The sequence below is a fragment of the Salvelinus alpinus genome, chromosome 36 (genome assembly GCF_045679555.1).
Source record: "Salvelinus alpinus chromosome 36, SLU_Salpinus.1, whole genome shotgun sequence".
Classification (NCBI taxonomy): domain Eukaryota; kingdom Metazoa; phylum Chordata; class Actinopteri; order Salmoniformes; family Salmonidae; genus Salvelinus; species Salvelinus alpinus.
The window spans coordinates 12900163-12917286 of NC_092121.1; the positions used below are offsets into that span (position 1 = coordinate 12900163).

At 47.0% G+C, this 17124-nt stretch overlaps 1 protein-coding gene across 10 annotated transcripts in view; it reads left to right on the plus strand.

Moving 5' to 3' along the window:
• The window catches only part of LOC139564750 (myocardin-related transcription factor A-like), a 45552-nt gene extending 35367 nt beyond the window's left edge, over positions 1-10185 (plus strand). For 9 of the 10 annotated variants that reach the window (XM_071384527.1, XM_071384526.1, XM_071384530.1 and 6 more), the window contains 11 exons: positions 3162-3439; positions 3585-3838; positions 3946-4111; positions 4212-4658; positions 4782-5597; positions 5743-5952; positions 6060-6176; positions 6540-6689; positions 6796-6885; positions 7033-7090; positions 7191-10185. In XM_071384527.1, the coding sequence (XP_071240628.1) occupies positions 3162-3439; positions 3585-3838; positions 3946-4111; positions 4212-4658; positions 4782-5597; positions 5743-5952; positions 6060-6176; positions 6540-6689; positions 6796-6885; positions 7033-7090; positions 7191-7786 (3182 nt within the window). In that variant the 3' untranslated portion in view covers positions 7787-10185. The remainder of the gene's footprint in view (positions 1-3161; positions 3440-3584; positions 3839-3945; positions 4112-4211; positions 4659-4781; positions 5598-5742; positions 5953-6059; positions 6177-6539; positions 6690-6795; positions 6886-7032; positions 7091-7190) is intronic. The other variant, XM_071384525.1, reaches the window with a different exon arrangement.
• Positions 10186-17124: the final 6939 nt, after the last annotated feature.

Below are 17124 nucleotides of genomic sequence, written 5' to 3' on the forward strand. Positions count from 1 at the left end.
CAAATGAGCTCTCATGATCACTACACTAGTCTATTTCAACAGCATCAAACAGGTTCTTGTAAGAAGTCCACCATTCCACAAGCCCCATGTTTCCAATTGCCATAATTCACAAATTCGCTCACTAGCGTGACGTGAACATCTGCTGAATAAGCAAAAATAGTCCACCCAGTGAAACTCTATATGAAGGTCATCAGGAACAGGTACTGAATAAAATCTCATGTGAACTCTGCTCACATCGGACCCAGTCACACGTCATATAAATACTGTGCATCTGTGTGTGTCTCAGTGTATGTGTGTATGTACAGTGCGTTCGGAAAGTATTCAGACCCCTTGACATTTTGTTACGTTACAGCCTTATTCCAAAATTGATTCAATAGCCCCCCCCCCCTCAATCTACACACAATGTCCCATAATGACAGCAAAAACAGGTTTTTAGAAATGTTTGCTAATTTATTAAAAATAAACTGCAATATCACATTTATATAAGTATTCAGACCCTTTGCTCAGTACTTTGTTGAAGCACCCTTGGCAGTGATTACAGCTTCAAGTCTTCTTGGGTAGGACACTACAAACTTGGCACTCCTGTATTTGGGGAGTTTCTCCCATTTCTTCTCTGCAGATCCTCTCAAGCTCTGTCAGGTTGGATGGGGAGCGTCGCTGCATAGCTATTTTCAGGTCTCTCCAGAGATGTTCGATCCGATTCAAGTCAAGGCTCTGGCTGGGCCGCTCAAGGACATTCAGAGACTTGCCCCGAAGCCACTCCTGCGTTGTCTTGGCTGTGTGCTTAGGTCGTTGTCCTGTTGGAAGGTGAACCTTCGCCCCAGTCTGAGGTTCTGAGCGCTCTGGAGCAGGTTTTCATCAAGGATCTCTCTGTGCTTTGCTCCGTTCATCTTAACCTAAATTCTGACTAGTCTCCCAATCCCTGCCGCTGAAAAACATCCCAACAGCATGATGCTGCCACCACCATGCTTCACCTTAGGGATGGTGCCAGGTTTCTTCCAGACAGGACGCTTGGAATTCAGGCCAAAGAGTTCAATCTTGGTTTCATCAGACCAGAGAACCTTGTTTTTCATGGTCTGAGAGTCTTTGGGTACCTTTTGTCAAACTCCAATTGGGCTGTCATGTGCCTTTTACTGAGGAGTGGCTTCTGTCTGGCCACTCTACCATAAAGGCCTGATTGGTGGAGTGCTGCGGAGATGGTTGTCCTTCTGGAAAGTTATCCCATCTCCACAGAGGAACTCTGGAGCTCTGTCAGAGTAATTATTGGGTACTTGGTCACCTCCCTGACCAAGGCCCTTCTCCCCGATTTGGCTGGGCGGCCAGCTATAGGAATAGTCTTGGTGATTCCAAACTTTTTCCGTTTAAGAGTGATGGAGGCCACTGTGTTTTTAGGGACCAGAAATATTTTGGCACCCTTCCCCAGATCTGTGAATCGACACAATCCTGTCTCTGAGTTCTACGGACAATTCCTTCGACCTCATGCCTTGGTTTTTGCTCTGACATGTACTGTCAACTGTGGGTCCTTATATAGACAGGTTTGTGCCTTTCCAAATCATGTCCAATCAATTGAATATACCACAGGTGGACTCTGTCCAAGTTGTAGAAACATATCAAGGATGATCAGTGGAAACAGGATGCACCTGAGCTCAATTTCGAGTCTCATAGCAAAGGGTCTGAATACTTAAACAGAAATACCTTATTACATAAGTTTAATACATTTGCAAACATTTCTAAAAAAGTGTTCTTGCTTTGTCATTATGGGGTATAGTGTGTACATTGCTGAGATTTAAAATAAAATGTAATCATTTTTAGAATTTTAGAATAAGGCTGTAATGTAACAAAATGTGGAAAAAGTCAAGCGTCTAAGTACTTTTCGAATACGCTGTGAATGCACTGTATGTGTGTTAAAACGTGAGAACCTCTGCTTGTCCCTCCTGGCCATCTCCTCCTCCAGCCAAAATGAACATATTGATGTTCAAGTTGGTATTCTCCCACCATGCCCATCTAGCCTGCCTTCAGATGCTTCAAAACTGCTGCCAAGAATGGAGATATCATTCTTAACCTTAGATATGTATTTACGCACATTCTGTAAATTCATGACTGATGAGCAGGGGCCAACCTCATTGCCCACCTCCCCACTGCGGGCCCCTCATGGGCGCAAATTATATTAATCATACTAATGTTTGTTCGCATTTGTGCATTCACGGGTTCACAGAAACATGTTGATTTCAATTTCACACAACACTATAAAATGTGAGTGTCAGTTTGTGTGTGTGGTTGTGTGGTTGTGTTTGTGCACGCATCAAGACATGACTTGGCACAGTTTTTGGATTAGATGTAAAGGAAATGTATTGCCACACCAGAGTTCACATAACAGGTAGTCTCTACTGTGCTGTTAAACCGTGAGATAAATGAGATGATGGAAACTAGATTGATTGCTGTGAAGATGAACGTAAACATGTCTGAGCGTCAGGTTCCAGCATGGTTCAATCTCAGGGGATTTCCCCGGCTGTCGCTGGCTCTTAATAACAACAATCAAATTACAGGCAGTCATATCCACACAGAGAACAGGGACATGACCTCAACCTGTGCTGCTTTCCACACTCTCCGCCACACACACACACACACACACACACACACACACACACGGCGGTGCAAAGGGGAAGCCATCACATGATTGGTTCAGGAAGAGAATGAATCAAACCCCATATTGGTTATTCATCATCTCCCACTGATGGGAAATTAATAGCCAACGGTGCTCGCTGAGCGCTCCAACTGCTTGCCGTCTGTAAATAAAAGATCCATAATAGTCTTTATCAAAGGCGTGGGGATGTACCAGCCATATACAATGTGATGATAAAGCCCTGGGCCCAGCAGGCCTCCACCTCCTCCTGCTGCCACTGCAGGAACCTCTGTTGATGCTGACTGACTGACTGGCTGCTGAGAGGAATGATGGCATGGCTAATGTTGACACACAGCCTGGCTTTTTATTTTTTACATGGCTCTCTCACACTACATCACAACAACGATGACTGAACTGTCACTGGTGGCTCATTATTCTACTTCTCTAACTGTTATTATTCTCTAACTGTTTATCTCCCTATTCTTTCCCTCTTCTCTCTTTTCACTCTTTTGTTCTGTCTTCTCTTTCTCTCCCTCAGAGACGGACTTCCCCAAGGTTGCTGGGGAGATATCCTCCTTTGATGAGGACAGTAATGATACTCTCTCTCCTGATCAGCCCATTGGTCAGGAGTCTCCACTGGGCCACGGCCCTCTGCCCTCTCCCCCTGACGCCCTAGCTTGCAACAGCACCCCCACACAGTTTCTCACTCAGGTTCCTCCGCCACCCCCTCCTCTTCCTCCCTCCTATGGGCCCTGCCAACCAGTGAAGTTGAGCAATGGGACAGCAGTTCTGAGAACCACCCCTGCACTGATCAAGGTTAGTGGCAGCTGTCACGGCTAATTATGAGTATTGTACCAAAGCCCATTGTATTTGTATTATTTGTTTAGCATTACTTCTGTTATTAACAGTAGACTAGTCCAGTGTTTAATCCACTACGTCTCAATGATCTTTCCCCCTGCAGTCCCAGCCAAAGCCCACCTCAGAGCGCCCCCCTCAGCGATCCAAGAAGCCCAAGGACAACAAGCCCAAGGTGAGGAAGCTGAAGTACCACCAGTACATCCCCCCGGACCAGAAGGCCGACCACGAGCCGCCCCCTCAGCTGGACTCTACCTACGCCAAGATCCTCCACCAGCAGCAGCTCTTCCTCCAGCTGCAGATCCTCAACCAGCAGCAGCAGCACTACAACTACCACACCATCCTTCCTGCACCGCCCAAGTGAGTGTGTGTTTGCGCGTGTGTGTATACAACTGTTTCACATACCCATCAACTTCATCCTGTATCCTATCCTATCATCGTTTTGACTCTCGTTATTTTCTCTCCAGACCACTAACAGATCAACCACCTCCCACCAATGGCCCCTCTCCTTCTCCGGCCGTGCCCGCCCCCTCGACATCCTCCTCCAGTCAAAGTGCACCAAGCCAGCAGAATGTCACACATGTGGGAGGGGCCACAGCAGGTTGTTTGCCTCCTAACCTGGACGACCTGAAGGTCAGTAAAAGCCGTTGCATTTATCAAGAGTTGACTGTGTTGACAAAACCAACTGTGTGTCTAAACATTTCACATTCTGACACCTTCTTTTGTCCTCCAGGTGGCTGAACTGAAGCATGAGCTCAAACTGCGGAGCTTGCCTGTGTCAGGCACCAAGAATGACCTCATCGAGCGGTTGAGGAACTACCAGGCTCAGCAGAACAGTCGTGGTAGTGCAACAACTACAACAGTAGGGGGTGCCACAGGGTCAGGGGCCGGAGCTTCCAAAAGCAACCACCCAACACAACAACAACAAAAACAACTACTAAAACAGCAGCAACAGCAACTTTCCCAACACCAGGCCCTGTCCTCTGTGGTCCACCAATCAGGAGATGCAGGTGTGTTAACCTTGGCAACCTTCCCGTTCATGACCACTGCTCCACAGCAGATCATGCACTTTGGCAGCACTAGCTCCTCCCCGCCTGTCTCTCCTGCCCCCTCGGAACGCTCGCTAGCTGGGATGAGTCCAGATGAGACGAGCTGTAATGGAGACGCATTTGGGGAGATGGTAAGTCTCCTTTCTATATCAGATGTGTCCTTACTTTAAAAAATATATATATGTTTTTATAGTGCCCAGATATCAGGTTTTATGGTTTGAATCTTGAGAGACTACTTTTCTCTTTCCAAATAGGTAAGCTCTCCCCTCACCCAGCTAAGCCTCCATCCCTCCCCACAGCACCGTGGCACTATCAAAGAGGAGTTGAGTGGCTCGGCCCCAACAGCCTGCCAGTTCTCCATAGCTGCTCTGCAGAAACGCCTGCAAGTAGCACCCCCGTCTGTGAACCAGAAGGACCAGATGCTGCAGGAGAAGGACAAGCAGATCGAGGAGCTGACGTGCATGCTAAGGCAGAAACAGCGGCTGGTGGAGACCCTGCGCGTCCAGCTGGAACAGGGCAAGAGAGGGGGCCGGGACGCCCCCCCAGAAACCCTGGGCCTTGTCAGGGTGAAGGAAGAGCCCCCAGACATCCCCAGCATCCCCTCCACATTTTGCCCCATTGCCCACTCCCCGACCCCTTCCCAGTGCCACATGGAGGTCACCAAGATGACCATCAAGCAGGAGGTCGGGGATGTGGAAGAGGCCGTGGAGCCGTCCTTGGAAGCCCCACCTCAGCAGGTGCAGCTGGAGCAGATCCAGGCACAGCAGCGGTCGCAGCTGGAGCAGCTGAAGGTGCAGCAGACGCAGCAGATCAACGCGCTGCAGCTGGCACAGCAGCAGGCCCTGCAGCAGCTGCTCCTACAGCAGAACCAGCAGAATCTACAGAAACACCGCTCACAGCAGAGGAAGAAGAAGTCCCACAAGCAACAGCTCAAGCAGCAGCAGCAACAGCTACTGTCCCAACAACAACAGCAGATACAATCAAAGAACCAACAGCTGTTACAGTCAAAGCATCAACAACAGCAGATATTGCAGGCACAACAACAACAACAGCAGTTGAAGTCACAACAGGTCAGTGGCAGTCAAAACAACTCAACGGCTAGTCACAACAAGAGCTGCAGACAGTGACAGCAAAACAAATGTGATCCCAGTCAAAATAGTCAGTGTGTCACCTTGTGTTTGTCTTTCGCTGACTAATGCCTTTGGTCTCTTCCAGGTGTCTCAGATGTTCCTCAATCAGCAGTCGCGCTCCACCACTTCCTTCCCCTTGGATCTCCTCAAGACACACTCCACACCTACCCTGGTGACAGACAGCAACGGCAACCATTTCCTCATCGCACTAACCAATCACTGTGCCGAGAGCCAAGGGAGTGAAACGCCACAAGGCACTCCACAGGGAAAAGCAACCAATCACATCATACTGCAGGTAAACATTTAAATCCCTCTTTCACTCAAACCTAATGTTTTTGTTTAGGGACTCCTTGTGCTGCTTACTTTTCTTCTCACGCTATTTCTCTCCTTGGTCTCTACCAGAGACTGCAGTCAACTCCCACCAAGCTGCCCAGCCAATCCCCTCTTCAGTTGTCCAGCAGTGACACCCAATCAAAACCGAAAACTCAACCAGGCCTTGTGAAACAGCCAACCAGAAAGGTAAGGGAACGTTTCTAAAAGCCTGATATGTAGGATGTCCATTGAACAGCGGTCAATGGAGCCTCAATTTTGGTGGTGACTGGCTTGTTGATAATGTCCCATTAAGTGAGAGAGTCATTCGGAAACGCCTCGGTGACTCCAATAATCGTCTGTTATGTGAATTAATGATGTAAACCCTGTAATACGCTGACAGCATCCTTGATATATAAGAGCTGATAACTAATGTAATGTAATAGTGATTATTATTCTGGTAATTACTGTAATGATATTCCTCATCTTTGTGATTTATGTTTTAAACTCAGAATGAAGCTTTCAGCTCATTTGCATCTCAGCTCATTAAGATTTATCTCCCATTTTGCTTAGGGACAGAAGGCGGGGCTGCAGGTGTCAACCAATCACTCCCCAGGGGTCGCTCTCTCCTTCTCTGCCCCGCCCAATCTCCAGCCTTTCTTCCCCAATGATGACTCCTCCCCTTCTGAAAAAGACACCTCCCCCTCTCCTCCAGCTCAAACTGTAATTGTGAACTTGTTAAAACCTGTACTGTAGTTGCAGTTCTTTAAATGGACAAGTTAATAGTATACATTTTTAAGACATGAGAACATTGTTCTATTTCCATCAGGAGGATCTGAGTCCAGGTCTTGACCATGAACCCCTGTTCAGCCCTCCTTCTCCCAAACAGACGCCCTCCCCTAACCCACCGGATGACAAGGTAACCCACGCCGCCTGGCTGTTTCTATGTTTGTGTCTCAGAGGTCTCATTATGGACAACCATGCCAAGACTCTTGCTCTTCTGTATTCACCTCTCAACTCAGTTGCTGTGTCAGGTTTTACTATTCTCCCTGTGTCTTGCTCCCAGAATAATGGATCCACCCAGCATATGGACGATCTCTTTGACATCCTGATTCAAACAGGAGGTGAGTGTTGAATGCCGATAGAAGAAGAGCTCCTCCTGGTTTCCTGATTCAATATTTGTCTCCTACTGGTTGACATTTCTTCTCTCTCCTCCTCTCCCAGAAATCTCAGCCACCTTCAAACCAGCGCCCGACCCTTCCCTGGCGCGACTGCGCCCCAACACCCCTTCCCCTTCCCACTCTCAGGCCCCCTCCCCTCTCCAGCTGCAGCTCCACTTCTCGCCCCCCACCCCTCCCGAACCCGAGACCCCCCAGCCAGGCCCAGGGGAGGAGGAGGAGCTGCAGGCGCCGGCCACCGTTGATCAGGACGTAAGCAACACAGGAAGTGGACGTCTGGAGGACTTCCTGGAGAGCACCACGGGCAAACCCCTCCTGGGGGTGGAGCCTGGCGGGCCCCTGACCCTGATTGACGACCTTCACAGTCAAATGCTAAGCACCCCCAGCATCCTGGACCACACATCCTCGCCCATGGACACCTATGAGCTGTCGGGCTACACGGTCAACCCCCCTGGCCTGGACTTCGGAGACCATGCCCTGGACAGCATGGATTGGCTGGATATCACCATGGGAGGGGCGAGCAACGAGATTGCAGGGCTCGCCCCACTGGGTCCCCTGGGCCCCCACACGCCCCCCAGCGTCTTCTCAGCGGACTTTCTGGACAGTTCAGACCTGCAGCTCCACTGGGACTCCTGCTTATAGCCCTGGACCATCTTATTGTCATCCACACGGATAGATGCTGATGTTACGTTGTCAACTCTTTCTCTCTTTTCTCAACGCACGGTACAACGACTCAAAAACACACTGGCTCTACTGCACTCTGAACTCAGTCCCTCTTACTGACTAACACTTTGACAGATGTCTTATGTGTATACCCTTACGTTCTATAAGGCAGGCCCTCTTACACACGTAGCTTATACAGCAATACCTTTGTTAACAAACCATGTGGACCGTAGTTGATGATGCTCCATCTGAGCCAGTCAGCAGCTTACCGTAGCTACCGATCTGGACTATTGTCTACGTTTATTATTGCCCTTAGTAGTATTAGTAATACTATGGAGATATTGTAACAATGTTGAACCAGTAATGTGAGAACAAGACGATAATCACGTCTGTCTAGCAGCTTTAGGGTTAAAAAACCACAACCTACTTATTTTCATGAGAACTTTAGAGGAGATGATCAGGGAAGCCAAGGTGAAGGAGAATCAAGTAGCTATTTGTTAGCATGAATGCATGCAGGAGTCAGACCGTGGCTCCAGTGTAGCAGTCTGGTGACCGCAGCTCTGGCTGAGTAGGAGAACTGCAGGAGGAGCCTGGTACAGAGGAGAGACACACAGATGGTGATATTTGACTATGATATATTTGGATGTATTTTGGAATATATTTGAAAATGCCAGGAAACATGATTTCATGTTTTAGAACACATGGTCTTACTCTCTTAGCTTTAATGATATTGCTCTAGAACATTATGACAGACGTGATAGGATTTTATATATTTGAATAAAATGAGAACCTGCTTTTTTTAACAGAGGTATTGCTGTTACGTAGTGTACTTGATCTCCCTTGGACGTAGGTTCATTTTCATAGACGCGCTGAACTATACGTCAGTTAATACTGTAGCTAAAGTAAGTTAGGGTTAAGAGATTGCAACGATGGGAATGTTTGTTTCATTTTAACCTATATAAGCAACTAAGTATGCAGAGATGACCTGTTTCGTGTATACTGTAGTCCACTCCATCAATTATAGTGATGCCTGCTGAACCAGGAGCTGCATTGGTGAATCACGAATGCTGTGTTATTATTTTGGGTGCCCCTTAACATCATGACTGTATTATTATTAATGTACTGTATCAGTACCTTTGCCAAACGTTTTATTAATAAAGTCCTCCCTATAAATTCTTGCTGTAATATACCAATTTAGACACTGAAAATGTATTATAATGCACAGTTATTTTTTTGACTTGACAGTGTTTTTCCATTTTAGGCAATGGAGCACTACGGAGTACACGGTTTACTGTGACAAATTCTGTCAACAGTGTGAACTCTGTATCTGGAGTTAGAAAACCAATTTTTTATTTTATTGAGCCTTATTTTACTAGGCAAGTCAGTTAAGAACAAATTCTTATTTACAGTGACAGCCTTTCCCGGCCAAACCCGGACGACGCTGGGCCAATTGTGTGCCGCCCTATGGGACTCCCAATCACGGCCGGATGTGATACAGCCTGTATTTGCACGGCCTCAGACTCACACAACACTGCACCCACACACGTGCACATGCTCAATTTTGAGCATTGCTTGCTTGTTTGAATGTATTATCCTTTTCATGGTTTGTTGCATATCACCACAGACATACATTCAAGATATGCTTCTGTGGTGGGGGCGGACAGGCAGTTTCTGTCCAGTATATCCTCCTCTTTGACTTTGCCCTCATGGTGGCCTGACTGGTGCTGTTGAATGGAAAACCCTCCATGGTAGAGGGATTGTAGACCAGTCAGCCCCGATCTGCTGTATTAGGGATTCTGAAATGCTCCATTTTAAGTTGTCAACACTTGAGGGATTTGGGGATTGCTCTGGGGAGGGAAACTGGTTGGGCTTCTTCATGATTTGGACATTTTAATATGTATTTTCTTTTTTTTAGAAAAGTAATTGATTACATTTAAATTGGATAAATTGTGGTTTACAGCGTGGATGTTTGGGGGCCACAGCATGGAATGAGGGTTGGAGATGAACATTTTGAAAAAGCGGATACTGTGAAGTAATCATTTAGCACCAGAATCGCCCTAGAGCAGGTTTCTCCAACTGGTGGCCCGTGTCCCGAATTTGGCCAGTGGGTGATTTTATTTGGCCCCCCAAATTTTCTGAGCAAAATATAATACAATATATAATTGTTTTGTTGGACATAAAAGACGAGCAAATCTGCTTCGTTATTTTAATTTTGGAAGTCTGTTCCAAAGAATTCCCATGCATAAGAGAGATACAGTATGTGTTCATATACAAATGTATGCAAGGTTTGAAATGATTACATCTGTTTTGTCATATATTTGTAAATATGTTCCAGCCCCCTGACCATCTACTCAATAAAAAATTGGTCTGCAGCTGAATCTAGTTGATGATTCCTGCCCTAGAATGACCAAACTACTGTATTACAACTAGCCCTAGATATAGACCCTGCTTTGCAACTGCCCACTTTCATGTGCTCACTTTTTTTTGTCTGTGTGTCTGCAGGTATACTGACAAGGAGGAACACAAATGTATATACAGTGGGGCAAAAAAGTATTTAGTCAGCCACCAATTGTGCAAGTTCTCCCACTTATGAGAGAGGTGAGAGAGGCCTGTAATTTTCATTATAGGCACACTTGACAGACTATATGACAGACAAAATGAGGGGAAAAAATCCAGAAAATCACATTGTAGGATTTTTAATGAATTTATTTGCAAATTATGGTGGAAAATAAGTATTTGGTCAATAACAAAAGTTTATATCAATACTTTGTTATATACCCTTTGTTGGCAATGACAGAGGTCAAACGTTTTCTGTAAGTCTTCACAAGGTTTTCACACACTGTTGCTGGTATTTTGGCCCATTCCTCCATGCAGATCTCCTCTAGAGCAGTGATGTTTTGGGGCTGTTGCTGGGCAACACGGACTTTCAACTCCCTCCAAATTTTTTCTATGGGGTTGAGATCTGGAGACTGGCTAGGCCACTCCAGGACCTTGAAATGCTTCTTACGAAGCCACTCCTTCGTTGCCCGGGCGGTGTGTTTGGGATCAAATCAAATCAAATCAATCAAATCAAATCAAATCAATTTTTATTAGTCACATACACATGGTTAGCAGATGTTAATGCGAGTGTAGCGAAATGCTTGTGCTTCTAGTTCCGACAATGCAGTAATAACCAACAGTAATCTAACCTAACAATTCCACACTACTACCTTACACACACACACAAGTGTAAAGGGATAAAGAATATGTACATAAAGATATATGGATGAGTGGTGGTACAGAACGGCATGGCAGATGCAGTAGATGGTATAGAGTACGGTATATACATATGAGATGAGTACTGTAGGGTATGTAAACATTGTATTAAGTGGCATAGTTTAAAGTGGCTAGTGGTACATGTATTGCATAAAGATGGCAAGATGCAGTAGATGATATAGAGTACAGTATATATACATATGAGATGGGTAATGTAGGGTATGTAAACATTGTATTAAGTGGCATTGCTTAAAGTGGCTAGTGGTACATTTTTACATAATTTCCATCAATTCCCATTTTTAAAGTGGCTGGAGTTGAGTCAGTATGTTGGCAGCGGCCGCTAAATGTTAGTGGTGGCTGTTTAACAGTCTGATGGCCTTGAGATAGAAGCTGTTTTTCAGTCTCTCGGTCCCTGCTTTGATGCACCTGTACTGACCTCGCCTTCTGGATGATAGCGGGGTGAACAGGCAGTGGCTTGGGTGGTTGTTGTCCTTGATGATCTTTATGGCCTTCCTGTGACATCGGGTGGTGTAGGTGTCCTGGAGGGCAGGTAGTTTGCCCCTGGTGATGCGTTCTGCAGACCTCACTACCCTCTGGAGAGCCTTACGGTTGTGGGCGGAGCAGTTGCCGTACCAGGCGGTGATACAGCCCGACAGGATGCTCTCGATTGTGCATCTGTAGAAGTTTGTGAGTGCTTTTGGTGACAAGCCGAATTTCTTCAGCCTCCTGAGGTTGAAGAGGCGCTGCTGCGCCTTCTTCACAACGCTGTCTGTGTGGGTGGACCAGTTCAGTTTGTCCGTGATGTGTACACCGAGGAACTTAAAACTTTCCACCTTCTCCACTACTGACCCGTCGATGTGGATAGGGGGGTGCTCCCTCTGCTGTTTCCTGAAGTCCACAATCATCTCCTTTGTTTTGTTGACGTTGAGTATGAGGTTATTTTCCTGACACCACACTCCGAGGGCCCTCACCTCCTCCCTGTAGGCCGTCTCGTCGTTGTTGGTGATCAAGCCTACCACTGTAGTGTCATCCGCAAACTTGATGATTAAGTTGGAGGCGTGCATGGCCACGCAGTCGTGGGTGAACAGGGAGTACAGGAGAGGGCTCAGAACGCACCCTTGTGGGGCCCCAGTGTTGAGGATCAGCGGGGTGGAGATGTTGTTACCTACCCTCACCACCTGGGGGCGGCCCGTCAGGAAGTCCAGGACCCAGTTGCACAGGGCGGGGTCGAGACCCAGGGTCTCGAGCTTGATGACGAGTTTGGAGGGTACTATGGTGTTAAATGCTGAGCTGTAATCGATGAACAGCATTCTCACATGGGTATTCCTCTTGTCCAGATGGGTTAGGGCAGTGTGCAGTGTGGTTGCGATTGCGTCGTCTGTGGACCTATTGGGTCGGTAAGCAAATTGGAGTGGGTCTAGGGTGTCCGGTAGGGTGGAGGTGATATGGTCCTTGACTAGTCTCTCAAAGCACTTCATGATGACGGAAGTGAGTGCTACGGGGCGGTAGTCGTTTAGCTCAGTTACCTTAGCTTTCTTGGGAACAGGAACAATGGTGGCCCTCTTGAAGCATGTGGGAACAGCAGACTGGGATAAGGATTGATTGAATATGTCCGTAAACACACCAGCCAGCTGGTCTGCGCATGCTCTGAGGACGCGGCTGGGAATGCCGTCTGGGCCTGCAGCCTTGCGAGGGTTAACACGTTTAAATGTTTTACTCACCTCGGCTGCAGTGAAGGAGAGCCCGCAGGTTTTGGTAGGGGGCCGTGTCAGTGGCACTGTATTGTCCTCAAAGCGGGCAAAAAAGTTGTTTAGCCTGTCTGGGAGCAAGACATCCTGGTCCTCGACGGGGCTGGTTTTCTTTTTGTAATCCGTGATTGACTGTAGACCCTGCCACATACCTCTTGTGTCTGAGCTGTTGAATTTCGACTCGATTTTGTCTCTGTACTGAGACTTGGCCTGTTTGATTGCCTTGCGGAGAGAATAGCTACACTGTTTGTATTCGGTCATGCTTCCGGTCACCTTGCCCTGGTTAAAAGCAGTGGTTCGCGCTTTCAGTTTCACGCGGATGCTGCCGTCAATCCACGGTTTCTGGTTTGGGAATGTTTTTATCGTTGCTGTGGGTACGACATCGTCAATGCACTTCCTAATGAACTCGCTCACCGAATCAGCATATTCGTCAATATTGTTGTTGGACGCGATGCGGAACATATTCCAATCTGCGTGATCGAAGCAGTCTTGAAGCGTGGATTCAGATTGGTCGGACCAGCGTTGAACAGACCTGAGCGCGGGAGCTTGTTGTTTGAGTTTTTGTTTGTAGGCTGGAATCAACAAAATGGAGTCGTGGTCAGCTTTTCCGAAAGGGGGGCGGGGGAGGGCCTTATAAGCGTCGCGGAAATTAGTATAACAATGGTCTAGTGTTTTTCCAGCCCTGGTAGCACAATCGATATGCTGATAGAATTTAGGGAGTTTTGTTTTTAGATTAGCCTTGTTAAAATCCCCAGCTACGATGAATGCAGCCTCAGGGTGTGTGGTTTCCAGTTTACAAAGAGTCAGATAAAGTTCGTTCAGGGCCATCGATGTGTCTGCTTGGGGGGGAATGTATACGGCTGTGATTATGATTGACGAGAATTCCCTTGGTAGATAATGCGGTCGACATTTGATTGTGAGGAGTTCTAGATCAGGTGAACAGAACGACTTGAGTTCTTGTGTGTTGTTATGATGATCACACCACTTCTCGTTAATCATAAGGCATACCCCCCCGCCCCTCTTCTTACCGGAAAGATGTTTGTTTCTGTCGGCGCGGTGCATGAAGAAACCAGCTGGCTGCACCGACTCCGTTAGCGTCCCTTGAGTTAGCCATGTTTCCGTGAAGCAGAGCACGTTGCAATCCCTGATGTCTCTCTGGAATGCTACCCGTGCTCGGATTTCATCAACCTTATTGTCAAGAGACTGGACATTGGCGAGTAGTATGCTAGGGAGTGGAGCGCGATGTGCCCGTCTCCGAAGCCTGACCACGAGACCGCCACGTTTTCCCCTTTTTCGGCGTCGCACAGGGTCGCCGGCTGGGATCAGATCCATTGTATTGTGTGGAAGGCAAAACACTGGATCCGTTTCGGGAAAGTCATATTCCTGGTAGGAACGATGATGAGTTGACGTTAATCGTATATTCAGTAGTTCCTCCCGACTGTATGTAATGAAACCTAAGATTACCCGGGGTACCGATGTAAGAAATAACACGTAAAAAAACAAAATACTGCATATTTTCCAAGGAACACGAAGCGAGGCAGCCATCTCTTTTCGGCGCCGGAAGTGTTCAGAGAGATCATTGTCATGCTGAAAGACCCAGCCACGTTTCATCTTCAATGCCCTTGCTGATGGAAGGAGGTTTTCACTCAAAATCTCACGATACATGGCCCCATTCATTCTTTCCTTTACACGGATCAGTCGTCCTGGTCCCTTTGCCTTTGCCCCAAAGCATGATGTTTCCACCCCCATGCTTCACAGTAGGTATGGTGTTCTTTGGATGCAACTCAGCATTCTTTGTCCTCCAAACACGACGAGTTGAGTTTTTACCAAAAAAGTTATATTTTGGTTTCATCTGACCCTATGACATTCTCCCAATCTTCTTCTGGATCATCCAAATGCTCTCTAGCAAACTTCAGACGGGCCTGGACATGTACTGGCTTAAGCAGGGGGACACGTCTGGCACTGTAGGATTTGAGTCCCTGGCGGCGTAGTGTGTTACTGATGGTAGGCTTTGTTACTTTGGTCCCAGCTCTCTGCAGGTCATTCACTAGGTCCCCCCGTGTGGTTCTGGGATTTTTGCTCACCGTTCTTGTGATCATTTTGACCCCACGGGGTGAGATCTTGCGTGGAGCCCCAGATCGAGGGAGATTATCAGTGGTCTTGTATGTCTTCCATTTCCTAATAATTGCTCCCACAGTTGATTTCTTCAAACCAAGCTGCTTACCTATTGCAGATTCAGTCTTCCCAGCCTGGTGCAGGTCTACAATTTTGTTTCTGGTGTCCTTTGACAGCTCTTTGGTCTTGGCCATAGTGGAGTTTGGAGTGTGACTGTTTGAGGTTGTGGACGGGTGTCTTTTTATGCTGATAACAAGTTCAAACAGGTGCCATTAATACAGGTAACGAGAGGAGGACAGAGGAGCCTCTTAAAGAAGAAGTTACAGGTCTGTGAGAGCCAGAAATCTTGCTTGTTTGTAGGTGACCAAATACTTGTTTTCCACCATAATTTGCAAATAAATTCATAAAAAATCCTACAATGTGAATTTCTAGATTTTTCTCATTTTGTCTGTCATAGTTGAAGTGTACCTATGATGAAAATTACAGGCCTCTCTCGTCTTTTTAAGTGGGAGAACTTGCACAATTGGTGGCTGACAATACTTTTTTGCCCCACTGTACAATTGGTATCGGTTTTCCACATGTTATGTAGATCACATGGATCATCTTTGTATACATTGTTTTATTTAATGTTTTCTCAAAAACCTTACAGGACTCAGTCACAGCAGCCATCGTCCTCTTCCCTTACCTCTTCAATGAAGATCCAAGGGGCTTCTGGACACTTGTCAAAACTGAACTCTTTCAATAAGCAGTTAATATCCCCCCCCCCCCCAAACGTTTTAAGGAACCGTTAAAGGATTCTTTGAAAGCACTCTAGTTCTCCTCTAGCCCCTCCCATATTGTCCCTTTCGTTTAATTAACCAATCTGGAACCCCAATGAATTTTGCTGCCAATTAGCAAAGTTAATCTGTTTTAAGCTTTTATTTTCTCAGTGAAGAAGTGTCCCGTCTTTCCAGTTCCTCTTGCTACTTTATTCCTGACTGTAATTAAAAATGAAACAATAGTGTGCAGGTCTCTGAGTACTGAGTAAGGTACTTTATTTCTGCCAACTAATTGAAAACGTCACTCGAGACCCCCCGCCGCCCCATCCACCCACATCATGCCCCCTCCCATCCCGCTTAAGTTGTTCCGGATGTGTCCAATCGCAATGAATTCCTCTGCATTTAATTCATTTTCTGCACTGAAATAGTCCATCAGGTTTTATGGGCTGTCCATCCCCACCCACTACACCATCACAGATCACCCCTCTTAAACCATACATATTGATTAGGGTCACTAGTGTTTTATGAAGTGGTGGGGGTGCCTACCTGCCATTGTTGGGGGATTGAAGCAATCTCTGGAATTAATTTGACAAATGACAATCCTCCGGTTGACATTATTGGGGATAAAAGAGTCCTGTAGAGGTAGAGCTGCAAATTGAGTTGATTGATGGAAGTACAGTACAGACTTGGAAGAGAACCAAATCCTTTTTTCTTTCCTGCATTACCTCTTCTGGCCAACAGGGTGTGATGTGACCTTCAAGTAAAGGGTGCCTGATTTCCTTCCAAATGGGAGAATAGCAATGCAGGTGGACTATGCAGCTCTTCAGGAGTGCTCAAATTTAATTGAGTTTATGAAACGGTGGATGGGAAGATCGATGGAGCCCATCCATCTAATGTACTGAGGTCGCTGTCGATGCCCCTCTGCAGACAGACAGGGTGTCCAGCCGTCCACACACCATTACGGCACGAGTGACTGACCATTACAGAACCACCACATCACTCAGAGCACGGCGCCTGCATATGTCAGTTGCTTGACCCGTGTCTGCTCTTATCTATTTCTCTTTGTCCTCCGTGTTTTCCATCCACACACTTCCCTCTCTCTCCCTTTTCTTAAGCCTGTCGTTGCAGCCTGGGACCTTCCTGCCTGTGCACTGACAGCTGCTGTGTGCAGACACTGAGCCAATGAGATTGATGGAGCTGTCGCTGGCCTGCAGAGTGTGTGTGTGGGCGTGTGTTTGAGTGCCAGAGTGTATGACGTGAGTGTGTGTGCGAGAGCATATGTGTGGAGAGGGAGGTTTGAAAGGCTCGATATCCTCCGACTGCAGTCCAAGCACCCCTTACTGTTGTACCAGACTGTTGCCTGTCTCAAACCCCCTATTCTGCTCCCTCCCCTCAGGCCCAGCCGCCCCTCAAGGCCCCCCATTCTTGCAGCACAGTTAAC